Source organism: Schistocerca cancellata, chromosome 11 (genome assembly GCF_023864275.1).
Source record: "Schistocerca cancellata isolate TAMUIC-IGC-003103 chromosome 11, iqSchCanc2.1, whole genome shotgun sequence".
Lineage (NCBI taxonomy): Eukaryota > Metazoa > Arthropoda > Insecta > Orthoptera > Acrididae > Schistocerca > Schistocerca cancellata.
Window position 1 is genome coordinate 95448876 of NC_064636.1, and position 17203 is coordinate 95466078.

The 17203-nt window shown below is 43.3% G+C and overlaps 1 protein-coding gene across 2 annotated transcripts in view; it reads right to left on the reverse strand.

The window, feature by feature from the left end:
* Positions 1-17203, reverse strand: part of LOC126108676 (poly [ADP-ribose] polymerase tankyrase-1-like) — a 232661-nt gene that overhangs the window by 199273 nt on the left and 16185 nt on the right. For both annotated transcript variants that reach the window (XM_049913985.1, XM_049913987.1), the window contains exon 4: positions 933-1494. In XM_049913985.1, the coding sequence (XP_049769942.1) occupies positions 933-1494 (562 nt within the window). The remainder of the gene's footprint in view (positions 1-932; positions 1495-17203) is intronic.

Below are 17203 nucleotides of genomic sequence, written 5' to 3' on the forward strand. Positions count from 1 at the left end.
GCGACGACATTGCAATTCTGTCACAGACAGCAAAGGACCTGGAAGAGCAGTTGAAAGAAAAGGACAGTGTCTTGAAAGGAGGATATAAGATGGACATCAACAAAAGCAAAAGGCGGATAATGAAATATAGTTCAATGATGCTGAGGGAATTAGATCAGGAAATGACAAACTTAAAGTAGTAGATGAGGTTTGCTATTTGGGGAGCAAAGTAGCTGATGATGGTCGAAGTAGAGGGCACATAAAATGTAGACCAGCAGTGGCAAGAAAAGCGTTTCTGAAGAAGAGATATTTGTTAACATCGAGTATAGATTCAAGCGTCAGGAAGCCTTTTCTGAACGTATTTGTATGGAGTGTAGCCATGTATGGAAGTGAAAGATGGGTGATAAATAGTTTAGACAAGAAAAGAATAGAAGCTTTCGAAATGTGGTGCTACAGAAAAATCCTGGAGATTAGATTGGTAGATCACAGAAATAATGAGGATGCATTGAATAGAATTGGGGAGAAGAGGAATTTGTAGCACTTGACTGAAGGAAGGGATCCGTTGATTGGACATATTCTGAGGCATCAAGGGATCACTGATTTAGTATTGCAGGGCAGCGTGGGGGGGTTAAAACTGTGGAGGGAGACCCAGACATGAATATATTAAGCTGGTTCAGAAGGATGTTGGTTGCAGTAGGTACTGGGAGATGAAAAAGCTTGCACAGGATAGAGTAGCATGGAGAGCTCCTTCGAACCAGTCTCTGGACTGAAGACCACAACAACAACATTAAACTAACATAAATGAATGAAAGCATCGCGAGATATCAGAAAATGTCTGTCAGTGATGGTGTATTTTGCTGCACAGATACACGTAAAGGAGCTGGAAGTACACGCACACACACAGAACTACACAGGACTGGACAAGGTAGACATGTAGCTTCTCTTGTATTTACCTGGTTTCTGCTGGTGGCTCAGACAGCAGCTTGAGCACTTCAATTAAATCTTCAGGCTGACAATGTAGCGCATCTGCCCAACCCTTCGTGGCCATCACGTACAAAATATGAGTCTTTATAAAGGCGGCGGCGGCCTTCTTAAGGCTGCTACAGGAGTTCCGAATAGCGAGCACAGCTGTGGCCACCGCAGTCTCAACAGACAGCTGTGCAGCCAACTGCTGCTCGCACTGAGCCTTCAGGCCTGACAAGCCGTACTTATCAGCCGCGGCCAGCAGCTGGGGGGCCATTCTGGCCAACTGTGGGGCCTGCAGGGTATACATGTAGGCCACGAGGTGGCGCAGTAACTGGCCCCCCACGTCTGGGACTGTGGCCTCCAGCGTGCCGTGGCTGAAAATAGAGGCGAACACGGGACTCCTGGCGGCCAGGACGGCCCTGTGCGCTGCCAGACGGGTGTCGCCCGCCACCAGAGTCACCACGGCGCTGCCTCCAGCGTCCAGCAGGGTGCCCAGGTCCACAGTGGGAGCCTCTTTCCCCTCCTGGACCTGTCCTGCTGTGGGCGATTCTGAAACACAGCGTCACTGAGTGGACCCTTCCCCCTTGCACAGCACCCTCCATGTGAGAACTTGCTTGAGCCACAACTGGATCTGCTTCAACCATCACTTCCTAACACTAAAAGAACCAGACTTCGCCATACCCCTGGTAGTACCATGTGGGTCATTTTTGACCCGCAGTACAAAACCACCATTTTGTTCGTATTTGGGTGGTATTTTAAGCGTCTTCATGTTGACAATACGTCTCTAAAATGAACAGTACGTGGTCAAATATAAATTTTCTCTAAGTAAACATTTTTTATTTTAAATGTTACAGAAGAAATTCCACAATCTTTCGTAAATTTGGTAAAGCAATGTTGTAATGTTTTTCTTTATAAAAAGATTGAAACAGAATCAAAACATATTGTTTATGTGAGTATTAATAGTATTTTTCCTTTTATAGAAGAATAAGATAAGTACCAAATATTTGTGAAACATTCTAAAAAGCAGTAGGTGACTAAAATGCTCTGCATTTTTTGTGGTTATTGCAATGAAGGAAATAAAACATAAGAATAAATAACTTCAGCCTATAATTATAGATATTTAAGTATATTTAAGAAAAAGGACGTGACAGAATTGCCTACTCAGCGATTCAAAAAGCCGACAACAGTTTTTGCTCGGCATCTTTTGCACATGTACTTGTTGCACTTGACGTTTTATTTCCCTTTGTTGTTTTGTTGTCTCCAGGAAACCTGAATTTGAGAAGACCTTCTAATTCCTTATTGGCCACTGGCAGTATCAAGTGCCTGTAAGGGGAGATTGACTTTTGTCTGCAGTGTGTAAGAGGCAGCGAGGTCATCTGCTACTCTGAGGATAAGGTCCCGACGTGAAATCTTCTCAGAGGTACCTGACTTAAAAATTGTGCGAGCGTTAATCATGGCGAGGTCAAGGAAAAGACACTTACAGGGCATCGTTGTGTAACAACTCTGAGACTGTAGTATCTAGCGATTTGGTCAAAAACATCGACTCCATCCTTAGTGTCATTATAAAACTTCACTGTTTCTGGACGTAACTTCTCAGTATTCTCATTTTTCTGACATCCAGCATGCATGTCACTCAGGATACGGATATCTTTTACGTTTTACCATCGTAATCTGTGAGGAGATGGTCGCCTGACTTGTGAGTGTGTTGCATACAGTGTGTCGTCTCCACTTCAGCGCTCATCTGCCGGTTTAATGCAGGTGAGGAAGCTGTCAGTCGTGACGTTCCATAAGGGCGACGCGACTGACATCTGCTGTAGTGTAAGAGAACTGTTAGCAGTGCTCCAGACAGTGTAGGAGGGGCGTTGGGATTCTGCACTGTATAATATGTTGTCTCGAATGAAAAACAGCCCACAGTTGCACTAAATTTTGTTTCTTTTAAATCTGGACCATGGTTTCTGCTATAATAATATAGCCTTCTTCAGAACTCATACACACAAATAAATGAATAATCTCTTAGACCAGCAGCTGTGTCAAGACCAATAAAATAGTTTCAAGAGACATAAGCCTGTTTCGAACATAAATAAAATTACATATGGCAACGTATGTCCTCCGCCACTACCTCTGTTATACTGTCACTGCCACGATGAAAATAATGAAGTATAATATGTCACATGTTATTCTGTAGTTTTGCAGAGTTACTTCGCGTAGGTCTGCATGTCGCCAGTCCATAGAAAACGGAAAGCCTCGCTGATATAAAGTATCATTCGACAACCGAATAATTTGTATTTAACGTTCTTTTTGGCCCAAAGTATAATGTACCCTAACAGCTCGCGAATAACGTCGAGGCGTGCCCAGATCATATTTAGTGACAGAAAACCGGTATTACTGATATCAAACTGTGGAGCTCATAATTTCTGCAAAATCCATCTGTTTTTCGTTATTGAGTATCCCAGTTGAAGCAAAAAATTTTCTTAGTTCCATTATTGTCCGTTCGAAAGGCAAATTAACTGTTTGTCACAATTTATAATTACAGTCTGACTATACCTCCTCTGCGTTTCCGAACAAAATACAATTCTGTGGATTTGGCTCCACCTAAATCCCTGGAGCCGGAACTAAACATTGAAATGACCAACACTCGGTGAGAGCTGTTTTCCAAATCAGAAGCCTACTTCTCGCCGCTGCATTGTCGTCATCGATGGCGTATAGACAATAGCATGAATCAGCCAACTCTCGTCGATGGGAACTGTCCACAGTGATCCCTGGGTTCCCTTAAATAGTTATTCTCCAGGAAGAACCGTGCTGTCCCGTTCTAACTCGTGACCGGATACGGGCACGGTCCTGCGATAAGGCCAGCGACCTCTTACTTTTGCCTGTCGAGATATCTATTGGTCTGTAGTTCTTAGTGCGCCTTCTGAAAATCTTGCGTGGCAGCTACGGACTGTATGAGCGTTACATTCTGTGACATACATGGTACAACCGTAATTCATGTTGCCGCTGCCCGCCCTTCTCCCCCAAAAGTGCATCTAGGCCACAGCAGGCCCTGGAGGCCTCGACCGTGTTGGAGCATTCACCATTCTGGGGGGGGGGGGGCTGGATCCACTTCTATTCATATGGGATGAGAGAGTGACGAATTGTGGCTGGCCACAGGAGGTCTTGGGTTGGAGGAAATGGTAGACGGCGCAAAGAGAGTCGCATTACTGGCATCTGGAGTGCAAGAAGGAGTTATGGCACCCATCAGTGGTTTGGATCCATGATGGGCCCATACTTCATGGATATGCCAGCAGCAACAGCCTCTTCGCAGCAACTGAAATTCAAACAATGCCTGCCCAATCAAATGGAGAATAAAGGGAGGGTGTCCACAGCTGCACTGGATCCTGCAAAGAAAACCTACACCATCCATTGATCCAAGAAGGTAGGGGGCTGTTCTGATTCTAGGGAAAATGGTGATTTATGAGGTTGACCATGTGGACTGATGAAACTAAATTGAACAGCAAGAATCAGAATTCTGCTGATGATAAATGGGGCCATTGTCAGTTACCAAGGCTTGTGGGACACCTTTAAGGGCGAACAACCATGCAACAATTTGGATCGTCTTCACTGAGGTTGTGAATGGCATGAAAAACACAAAGGACCACCCACTGCTCACATTCAAAATCAGACGCCACACAGATCCAAGGAATGGGCCAGCAAAGTCCAAATGAAGACAGGACCAATGAGTCACCATAGGAAGCGATGGAAAATACTGACAGGGGGGCACAGCTTGCTAGTTTTGACATGTGAGGCACTCTTTCACCATTCTCGCATTAAGTGTCTCCATACCCTTCCAGTGGATGTATTGCTAGGAGAGTCAAAATGACTTCCCAATGCCATAGGGTTCTGGGAATGAGGACCTGAGCGTGGCCCATCGCGACCTTTATCAGCGCAATGTGATGCAAGGATAAAGACTTTTGCTGCGTGCTACAGAAGGCTTGGAGGTCTGGGTAGATGAGAGATTACTTAGTCTGCAGGCCATCTTTCTCTTGTATAATGCAAAACCTCCTGGAGGACATGGCTTGTCACTGTGTGTTATCCCACAATTGGAAGATAGGTCTTTGGTGATGGCAGTCTCACTGTCCTCATGAAAACAGACTTCTGGACCCTCATGAAATTCTGGGTTCTGGCTGACATGAAATCGCGATAGGATATTGGCATTGGCGGCATTACGGTGATATTGGATACCATAGGCATATCCTGAGAGAAACAGAGCCCACAGTGGCAAGTTGCTGAATACTTGAAGAGTCGCATTAGAGGCTTATGATCTGTCATGAGTGTGAAACGGCGGCTATAGATGTAGGCATGGAAGCGTTTGCTGCCAAAGATGATGACCAAAGCCCCTTTTTCTATGTGGTTCCTCTGTCCTGCTGTAAGTGTCTTGGATACAAATGCAGTGGGTCGCTCCACGCCATTCTCAATATGGGACAAAAGTGTGCCAGTCAGCATCAGCCACTAATACCAATGGTTTCGTTGGATTGTATGCCATGAGACATGTCGGTCGAAGAGGGCCTTCTTCGGGTTTTGGAACACCTTATTACATTAGGATGGCCACTTCCAGGGAACTCTGTTACAGAGCGAGTGGTGCCAGAATCGCTGAAGCATGAGGCATGAATGGTCTCTAGCAGTTTGGCTGACTTCGGCTGGAATGCATCTATCGAGGCCAGTAATTTTTGGATGGCAAACAAACAATGTGGTGTAAGAAATATGCCTGATGTCCTGAAGATGTGTCCTAAATATTCGACCTGGTCGATGGAAAAAGAACATTTGCCAAGATAACAACGAAGGTAAGCTTCTGTGAATGGGGAGAAGAGCAACATCAGCTGTATACTTTCCAACAACCAGAAAATTGTCAAGGTAGCTCACGGTCCCTGAGACGTCCTTTAAGTGTTGCTCATTCCCCCCCCCCCCCTGTAAAGCATGGACCTTGCTGTTGGTGGGGAGGCTTGCAGGCCTCAGCAATACAGATGGCCGTACCATAGGTGCAAACGCAATGGCGGAGTATCTGTTGCGAGGCCAGACAAATGTGTAGTTCCTGAAGAGGGGCAGCAGCCTTTTCAGTACTTGCAGGGGCAACAGTCTGGATGACTGACTGATCTGGCCTTGTAACATTAACCAAAACGGCCTTGCTGTGCTGGTGCCGTGAACAGCTGAAAGCAATGGGAAACTAGAGCCATAATTTTGCCCGAGGGCATGCAGCTTTACTGTATGGTTAACTGATGATGGCGTCCTCTTGGGTAAAATATTCCAGAGGTAAAATAGTCCCCCATTCAGATCTCCGAGCGGGGACTACTCAAGAGGATGTCGTTATCAGAAGAAAGAAAATTGGCGTTCTACAGATCAGAGTGCGGAATGTCAGATCCCTTAATAGGGCAGGTTGATTAGAGAATTTAAACAGGGAAATGGATAGGTTAAAGTTAGATATAGTGGGAATTAGTGAAGTTCGGTGGCAGGAGGATCAAGACTTTTGGTCAGGTGAATTCAGGGTTATAAATACAAAATCAAAGAGGGGTAATGCAGGAGTTTGTTTAATAATGAATTAAAAAAATAGGAGTGCAGGTAAGCTACTACAAACAGCGTAGTGAACGCATTATTGTGGCAAAGATAGACATGCAGCCCATGCCTACTACAGTATTACAAGTTTATATGCCAACTAGCTCTGCAGATGATGGAGATATTGATGAAATGTATGATGAGATAAAAGAAATTATTCAGGTAGTGAAGGGAGACTAAAATTTAATAGTCACAGGTGAATGGAATTCGAGAATAGGAAAAGGGAGAGAAGGTAACATAGAAGGTGAATGTGGATTGGGGATTAGAAATGAAAGAGGAAGCTGTCTGGTAGAAATTTGCACAGTGCATAACTTAATCATAGCTAACACTTGGTTCAAGAATCATAAAATAAGGTTAGATACGTGGAATAATCCTGGAGATACTAGGAGGTATCAGATAGGTTATATAAATGCAAGACATTGATTTAGGAACCAGGTTTTAAATTGTAATACATTTCCAGGGGCGGATATGGACTCTGACCACAATCTATAGGTTATAAACTGTAGATTGAAACTGAATAAACTGCAAAAAGGAGATGGGACCTGGATAAACCGACTAAACCATTGTACAGAGCTTCAGGGACGGCATAAGGGAATAATTGACGGGAATGGGGGAAAGAAATACAGTAGAAGAAGAATGGGCAGCTCTGAGGGACGAAGTAGTGAAGCCAGCAGAGAATCAAGTAGGTAAAAAGACGAGAGCTAGTAGAAATCCTTGGGCAACAGAACACATATTCAATTTAATAGATGAAAGGAGAAAATATAAAAATGCAGTAAATGCAGCAGGCAAAAAGGAATACAAACGTCTCAAAAATGAGATCGACAGGAAGCGCAAAATGGCTAAGTAGGGATGGCTAGAGGACAAATGTAAGGATGTTGAGGCTTATCTCACTAGGGGTAAGACAGATACTGCCTACAGGAAAATTAAAGAGACCTTTGGAGAAAAGAGAGCCACTTGTATGAATATCAAGAGCTCAGATGGAAATCCAGTTCTAGGCAAAGAAGGGAAAGCAGAAAGGTGGAAGGAGTATATAGAGGGTCTATACAAGGGCGATGTACTTGAGGACAATATTATGGAAATGGAAGAGGATGTAGATGAAGATGAAATGAGAGGCACGATACTGCGTGAAGAGTTTGACAGAGCACTGAAAGACCTGGGGTCGAAACAAGGCCCCAGGAGTAGACAACATTCCATTAGAACTACTGACGGCCTTCGGAGAGCCAGTCCTTACAAAACTCTACCATCTGGTGAGCAAGATGTATGAGACAGGCTAAATACCCTCAGACATCAAGAGGAATATAATAATTCCAATCCCAAAGAAAGTAGGTGTTGACAGATGTGAAAATTACCGAACTATCAGTTTAATAAGTCACAGCTGCAAAATACTAACACGAATTCTTTACAGGCGAATGGGAAAACTGGTAGAAGCCGATCTCGGGGAAGATCAGTTGGGATTCCATAGAAATGTTGGAACATGTGAGGCAATACTGACCTTATGACTTATCTTAGAAGAAAGGCAAACCTACGTTTCAAGCATTTGTGGACTTAGAGAAAGCTTTTGACAGTGTTATTTGGAATACTCTCTATCAAATTCTAAAGGTGGCAGGGGTAAAATACAGGGAGCGAAAGGCTATTTACAATTTGTACAGAAGCTAGATGACAGTTATAAGAGTTGAGGGACATGAAAGGGAAGCAGTGGTTGGGAAGGGAGTGAGACAGGGTTGTAGCCTCTCCCCAATGTTATTCAATCTGTATTTTGAGCAAGCAGTAAAGAAAACAAAAGAAAACTTCGGAGTAGGTATTAAAATCCATGGAGAAGAAATAAAAACTTTGAGGTTCGCCGATAACATTGTAATTCTGTCAGAGACAACAAGGGACTCGGAAGAGCAGTTGAACGGAATAGACAGTGTCTTGAAAGGAGGATATAAGATGAACATCAACAAAAGCAAATCGAGGATAATGGAATTTAGTCGAATTAAGTCGGGTGATGCTGAGGAAATTAGAATAGGAAATGAGACGCTTAAAGTAGTAAAGGAGTTTTGCTGTTTGGGGAGCAAAATAACTGATGATGGTCGAAGTAGAGAGGATATAAAATGTAGACTGGCAATGGCAAGGAAAGCGTTTGTGAAGAAGAGAAATTTGTTAACATCGAGAAATGATATAAGTGTCAGGAAGTCGTTTCTGAAAGTATTTGTATGGAGTGTAACATGGACGATAAATAGTTTGGACAAGAAGAGAATAGAAGTTTTCGAAATGTAGTGCTACAGAAGAATGCTGAACATGGGTAAATCACATAACTAATGAGGAAGTATTGAACAGAATTGGGGAGAAGAGGAGTTTGTGGCACAACTTGACAAGAAGAGAGGACCGGTTGTAGGACATGTTCTGTGGCATCAGGGGATCACAAATTTAGCATTGGAGGGCAGTGTGGAGGGTGAAAAGCGTACAGGGAGACCAAGAGATGAATACACGAAGCAGATTCAGAAGGATGGAGGTTGCAGTAAGTACTGGGAGATGAAGAAGCTTGCACAGGGTGGAGTAGCATGGAGAGATGCATCAAACCAGTCTCAGGACTGAAGACCACAACAACATAGTACCTCCAAAAAACTGATGTAACTTCGGCGATGTCAAACGGAAGCTATGTGTATTGGAGCAATCCAAAAGGAGTGGCTATGATGGTTATGATTGCAGTCTCCTGGGATCTGTTACGCAGTGTGAGGTGGAGATAAGCATCATGAAGGTAATTTTTGGCAAATAAGCATAATGAAGGTCATTTTTGGCAAATACCATAGATCCCACGAGATGTAAACAGTGTCCCGAAGCATGGGAGTGGTATACCTGACGACTACAGACTGGGCATTCACAGTGTCCTGGAAGTCACCATACATGCAGCCAGCGCCTGATGGTTTCCCCACAGTGAAATTGGAAGGGCCCATTGGCTGTGTGTTACTGGGATGAAGACGCCCTCATCCTGATGATGTTGCAAGTCCTGTTGATGCTTATCCTGGTATGCAAACTCGACGCTACAGACCTTAAATAATTTTGGAGCTGCAGTAGGTTAAAGGTATATATGGAATCCCAGGATGCTCACTGACAGAACACTGGTCCTAATTTAACCAAGATGTAGGTGGTGTAGGAAGAGGCCCATGGCTTGGACTGCATCAGAGGTGGCGCAGAACTCAATCCCCAAGGCATGGAATAAGTCTATGCTGGATAGGTTTGAGATATAAGGGGCCACAACCTTCAGAATCCAAGCTGGAGCAACTGAGGCGCCACAGTAGCGTTTGCTATAGAAAAGGCCTCTAACAGATATGTCCTGTAACAGAAATGGTGTTGTTACTAAAACTACATAACTTTGTTGTGAAGCGGTGCCTGGAGGAGACTTAATGGCTTGTGTAGCCCAGTCGATTACTGTAGCTGATGATCCAGTGTCAGTCTGGAATCTGACTGGCTTGCATTACAACTTAGCTTGTATAGAAAGCAACTGAGTAGACTGCAAGAGTATAGCCTGTACCTGTATCGCTTCTGTAAAATATGGCTGGGAAGAATATTCCTTGGTGTCGCCCAGTCACCAGTCCACAGACATAGTGGTGGAGGTGTGGCAAATTTCAGCTTTGGGGGCACACTAACACCTAGTAACACAATTCACCTTGTGGAAATGGCATTGAGGACTTTTCCAGACTTGGGCTACAACCAATGTTGCATAGCTTCCAATTTGGGTTATGTGGCAAATACCAGAGTTGGGTCTTCGATAAAAGCTGCTGCTGTGGCAGCCTGCTCAGAAGCTTGAATGATACGAAGTCATGAGATGAGCAATGGATCTTTGAGGTTCAGAAGAGTCTATTGGAGGTTTTCATCAGGAATGTCAGTTAAAATCTTGTCACAGATGAGAGCTGATGCACAAGGGATGCATTGTGGCACATGGGGACCAGCATTCCTGGGAGAGACCCCGGACCGTAGCTATTGATTTAGGAATGTAGATTCTGACAGCTAAAGAACTTGCATTGAGCCGCAGCAATGTGTATCTGAGCATTGAAGTTTTATACAGCTTTCATGCGTTCATGGCTGGACTAAGGGTGCATGGTTTATGCATTAGCGCGGCCTTTCGATTTGAATTGACACTGTCCACCTTGAGGGGCTCCAGTTGGCCACAGGTCGCTATAGGGCCAGTCCCATACCCAGCCTATGTGCTGATGCTGGGGGGTCACCAGCAGCTCCACCTAGTGCATCAGGCATGCAAGTTCCTCACAGCTCCAACTTCATCCACACTCTATAATGTTGTTCATCCCCCTTATTTCGAACTGTTGAAGAGCCACAATGCCATTTGCAATCCACGTGCACCATGTGCTGGAGTCCCTCAGTGCAGAGCCAGTACTGCCCCAAATCTAGGATTTTAACTGCCTGCTGCCTTGGTTACTGGAGAGACCCAGAGTGATTTTAGAGTTGGGGCGCTACAAGAGAGATTACACTCCTGCTTCCGCTTTTAATGACATATTTTCTGACATTTTACCTGGGCACCACAACAATATAGCTGTTTTTATGCATGTATCGCTACAGGGGGATCCTGTTGGTTGCTCTGTTTTTTTGACAGATCTTGTCCTCAAGATCATACTGCCTTAAGCGTTTACTGTCTTTTAAGCAGAATTTTATGCGATCTTGCGGTTTATTGGAGTAGGTGAGACGTTCTTCCAGTGATAAATATCTTGTCTCATCCGATTTTCTAAGTTCCCTTCACTCTGTGAAACGTTTGTACTCAGCAGGGAAGCTAGTCCCTCCTCCATCTACAACGACTGGGGATTTAGGTGTCCTTTTGCTGGGTACCAGGATACATCGGAATTGCGAGGAACGAAAGGACAGATCTGGCAGCCAAGAGGATTGTCTTGATTCTCAAGTATTACGGTGTGCCATCCTCCTGTATGCTATCACCTCGATGTTGAGCTTAAGAGTCTTGCATCTGTGGGAGGGTGAGTGGCTGGAGGAGACTTTGGTCCACAAAGAAAGCTCTGTTCTGGAGAACAGATGTAGTGTAGGTGCATAGGAAACACGACAGAACCCAAAAGACAAGTGCTGCATTCCACTTGGTAATGTATGCAAGAGTTAAGAAGAATCAGGATACTTGTATAGAATTCTTCGACCTAGGAAAAGCGTTCTACAGCGTGATATGTCTAGAAATACTCGGAAATTTGGGTATACAATAATATGTATAGGAACACATAAGAAGCTATAAGAACGGAAGACTATGAGAAAAGAGATGTGCTTAATGAGTGTGTAAGTTAGTAAAACGGTGTTTCTCCCCCACTGTCTGATCTGTACATTTAGGAAACCGTAATGAAAATAAAAGACAAATGTAGGAGTTGGATTAACAGTCATGGTTATAAAGTGCCATGGGGAAGATTCGCTTAAAACATTACTGTCAGTGAAGATCAGGAAGAATTATAAGGTCTGTTGTATGGAATGGGGAGTCAAATGAATGCAAATATGTACTTAGTGTGAACAAAAGAAAGATTAACGTAATGAAGAATACCAGAAATGAGATTAGCGTTAAATTTAACGTCAAAGTCTGGGATCACAAAATAGATGAAGGAATTTTGCTTCCTTGAAAGCAAAATTACAGATGAAGGACAAAGTAAGGCGGATTTGAGAGGCAGACATGCAGAGGGAAAGATGGCTTTCCTCCGTCGAAGGTGTCTACTACAACCAAACATAAGGAAAATGTTTCTAAGATTTTACGTCCTGGTATGAATTTTCAACATGGAACGTGAGATAACCAGTTCTACTCTGAAGGTAAGAGGTTGGCACAGGGAGGAAGTCACGACAGTGCATCACACTAGGCGAAAGCACATGAAACACACTGACCAGGTACATGAGATGCTCAAATGTCACTGACATTAGACTTGCAGTGTATATTCTACAACAATTAACTCCCAATATTTTACATGAAAGTTATGAGTCACCTGTCTGTAACCACTGGGTAACTCAACCAAACCATCCTGCCTTCAGAAATAAGCATCACATGATGTGGCAGTACATCATGTAAACAGCTGAAAACCTACTCTGGGGAAATAGATGGAATACATAGATTTCACTCATGTTTTAACGCAACACTTCACCACAGTATTTGTTTCACCAAAATGAAATACACCATCATATGAACTCTTTAGAAAAAGGTGCCCTACACAAAATTCCAGGGAACTCTAATTGGATGTTACAAATGTGGAGAACCTCAAATTATTAAAATAATTAATTCATACAATCAACAGCACCGACATCCAGTCTCTTAAAAAGTCCCTGGCCGCACAAGAGAAAAAAAGCCGCCGACCTAGAAGCTAAACTGTCTGCGGCCACCGATGAAATCGAGCAGTATCAGCGAAGGAACTGCTTGCGCTTGTTGGGGGTAGCTGAAAACGATCGCGAAAACACCGACGACCTGGCCATTAGCTTCGTGCGTGAAAAACTTGGCGTGCGGATCGACGTGACCGATATTGACAGAAGCCACCGTGTTGGGCGCACGATACCAGGTGCCATGAAACCCAGGCCCATAATAATTAAATTTGTGTCATACCAGAAAAGAGCTGAAGTGTTTGCTCAGAAAAGAAAACTCGCCAAGAGTGGGGTTACCCTGAGGGAAGATCTGACGCGCGAAAGACGAAAAGTTTTGAACACTGCGATCACACAGTTCGGCCTTCAAAATGTATGGACCCAGGATGGCAGGATCGTAGTCAAGACGGAAGGAGGGAGGAAAACGGTGACGAACATGTCCGAACTGAAAGACTGAGCGAAATCTCGCGAGACACAAAGTCTCATATTGTACTCTGTCTAATATAAGTTAATTTTTATTCTTTCTTTTCTTTTTTTTACGTAAATATTACTTCGTTATTTCTATAAGTACCATAAGTACTCTATTTAAAATCAGTCAATTGTTTCACATAGATATTGCTTCTTTATTTGTGTATCATAAGTGCTCATGTATATTCATATTGTCAATCAAACGGGAATTAACATTCACCATTAACAGGAATCTCCTTAAAACCGCCTTTCTATATCTGTTATATTCATCCTCGTCACTACCACTACTACTACTATTATCTTTTTCGTAAGCACCACTGCCACTTTCCATCTTTCTTTACCCTCCCTTCTCCGATACCTCCAGCTTGTCTTTCACCCTTAGACCACAGACGCTTGAGTCAGTCACGACCTTGGACACACCTGTAAATATGTCTTCCCCCGCGAAATCCAGCTTTTGTCCCTCTTCCGGCCAGCAGGTAAACGGAGCACGCTCGGTCCTACAGGCGGCCACAATGGGACGGACCGGTTCCGGCGGCGGGCTCTTTGTGGCCCACGCAAACGCTCAGTCGCTAACGGCTCACTTCGACGAGTTCTGTAACCTGTTCTGCCAATCGCTGTTCCATATTATCCTCGTCTCTGAAACTTGGTTGAAACCAAACATTTCTTCCGACACTATCCGAATCACTGGTTACACTCTCCTAAGGGCAGATCGTGAAACACGATGCGGGGGTGGTGTGGGTGCCTATGTTCGCTCTGATCTGAGACCTACTATACTATGCACATCGGATGCAAAGGGCGAAGGAGAAGCAGAGTTCTTGTTTTTCGAAATAAATACATCAAATCAGAAACTGCTAATTGGAGTAATCTATAAACCTCCAAACGTCGGTGCTATGTCCTCCTTTCAGTCTGCCCTGTCCTCGCTCGTGACACTGTATGAACACATAATCATTATGGGCGACACAAACACCGACTTACAGTTAAAATCTCCCTCTGCAGAAAAACTAAGGAGACTGTTCCACTCCAATGATATGAGTTTAACACCGCTGGACCCAACTCATCACACGCCACACAGCCATACACTCATTGATATAATAGCAACAAAGCGACCAGATAAAATAATTCGCGCCAATCAGACATCCGCTCCGGGGCTCTCTGCTCATGACGTGATATTCTTAAATTACTCAGTGCATACTACCAAAGAAAAATCTCACTTGGTAACCTATAGAAACCTAAAAAATGTTAACCATGACGCTCTTCAAAAGGATTGCTCAGACATCCCTTGGCATGATATAAGCAATGAACCGACTTTAGACGGAAAAATTCGGGAATTATGTCGCAAAATCATTGAACTGTATGATAAACATGCTCCTCAACGCACTGTCAAGGTAAAGAGAGCTCCCGCTCCGTGGCTCACCACTGCATTACGCCAGTTAATGAATAAACGTGATGCTGCACATAGGGCCTTCAAGCGTAACCCAACTCCCGAGGTGTACGAAGCTTATAGGAAACTCCGAAATAGAACCAAACAGAGCGTGAGGAATGCCAAAATCAGACATGCCCGTCTGTCGTATGCGGCATATCAAAACCTGCTGCACTGTGGAAAAAGCTGCGCAGTTTCGGTATAGGGAAGCGAAGATCTGACGCTGTTTATCAAGCGTCTGCAGAAGAATTAAACGATTTCTTCTCAACAGCTGTAAACTGCCATGCAGCGACAAATTACCAGCCCCAAGATATCAATCTCTCGAGAGACAAGTTTTTCCTAAAACATGTCACTACCGGCACAGTACACAAGGCAATTATGAGAATCTCTTCCGAGGCAGTAGGAAATGATGGAGTGAGCATTGGCATGATTAAGAACGTCGTAGACACTATTACTCCAGTTATCACAGACATCTTCAACCTGTCTCTTGTCAGTAGTACATATCCTACTGAGTGGAAGCAAAGTTTAATTCAACCTATACCCAAGACTGACAACCCTAAGTCGCCAGGTGACTACAGGCCGATCAGCATACTACCTGCAATATCTAAAGCCCTAGAATACATCGTCCATGAACAGCTGACGGATTACCTCAAAACTCATAACATCCATGACAAATATCAGTCAGGCTTTCGAAAGCACCATAGTACAGCAACTGCATTAATCAAAGTAACTGATGACATTAAACATGCTATGGACAGACGTGAAGCTACCATCCTAACACTGCTTGACTTTAGCAAGGCTTTTGATACAGTTGACTTTGATATATTACTAATTAAAATGAAGCAGCTGAATTTCTCAAACAGCGCAATACACTGGTTCGACAGCTACCTCAAAAACAGAAGTCAACAAGTCATTTGTGGGTCGGAAAAGTCATCATGGAAAAACGTGCACTCTGGAGTTCCCCAAGGCTCCGCCCTTGGTCCATTACTCTTCTCACTGTACATTAATGATATTTCTGCACTGATTCACTCCTGCAACTACCATCTATATGCCGACGACATCCAACTGTACGTAAGTGCAAGCCCCAAGAAGATTGCTGACGCAGTAGCGAGTATGAACGCAGATCTTTGCTCTGTTTCTCGATGGGCACAGAACCTAGGTCTGAAACTAAACCCCAAGAAATCCCAGGTCATATTTATATTTCATCCAAAGTTAATCAGTCGGTACTTTCACGAAACAGTCCCTCAAATACACCTCAATGGTACCCGACTACCATACCAAAAAACAGTAAAAGACCTTGGAATAATCTTGGATGAACGCCTAAACTGGGAAGAACAAAGTCACAGCTTGTCGTAAAACGCTCTCCTCCCTACATGCAATTCAGAAATTTAGAAAAATATTTCCAACCCATGTTAAACAAAAATTAGTCCAAACACTAGTCTTGCCTAATGTTTACTACTGTGATGTAGTTCAACACGGAACAAATAGTGAAAATTCGAGACGCCTCCAGCTAGTGATGAATGCTTGCGTTAGATACGCATGCAATATACGGTTTTATGATCATATCAGTCCTTCATACTCCCAGCTAGGTTGGTAACGCCCACATAAGGCACGCGATCTCCACACGATGTGCTTACTTCATCGATTTCTTAGCCACTGGTGCCCCCAATACTTATCTTCTCACATTAAACACCTATCATCATTCCACAACCGCAATACCAGATCGGATACGTCTAGCATCTTGGTTGTACCTTTACATAACACAAAATCTTTCTCCATGTCATTCTCCATCTCAGCCATACGACTATGGAACGCGCTCCCCTGTGATCTGCGTCTTATCTCGAACCACTCAACATTCAAGAGTGAACTCAAGACTTACATATTAGGGATGGTATAGCCACCATTGTTGTACCCCTCTCATCTCTTTCTTTCTCCTCTCCATCATAGCTTCGAATTTTACCATTCTATTTCTCTTCCTCTAACCTATCTACCTCTTCTGTATCTCTTTCACCCCATTCTATTGTCTTATGTCTCTGCTTGATGAGAATAACTCACAAGCTGCAAGAATATAACGAGAAAATTCCCAACTAGCAATAGGACTGACATTCATAAAAGAAAAATATGTTTACTTTCATATACATAGTCATTATTATTATTATTATTATTATTATTATTATTATTATTATTATTATTCTTGATTGTTACAATTAATTTTTGATTGTTATAATTATCATTGTACTACGTTTATAATCTCTATTTTTTCTTAACATTAATACTGTATAACATGTTATATGTCCTTAATGTTCTGTAGAAACTGAAATTTGTTGAATCTGAGTATGCCTGGTTAGGTGTAAGAGAGGGCCTGAAGGCCCTAATCTTGCCAGGTAAAATAAATGCATAAATAAATAAATAAATAATTGTATTGAATGCTTTACAATTAGGAATAAAAATAATTTGGCTTTCAGAGGA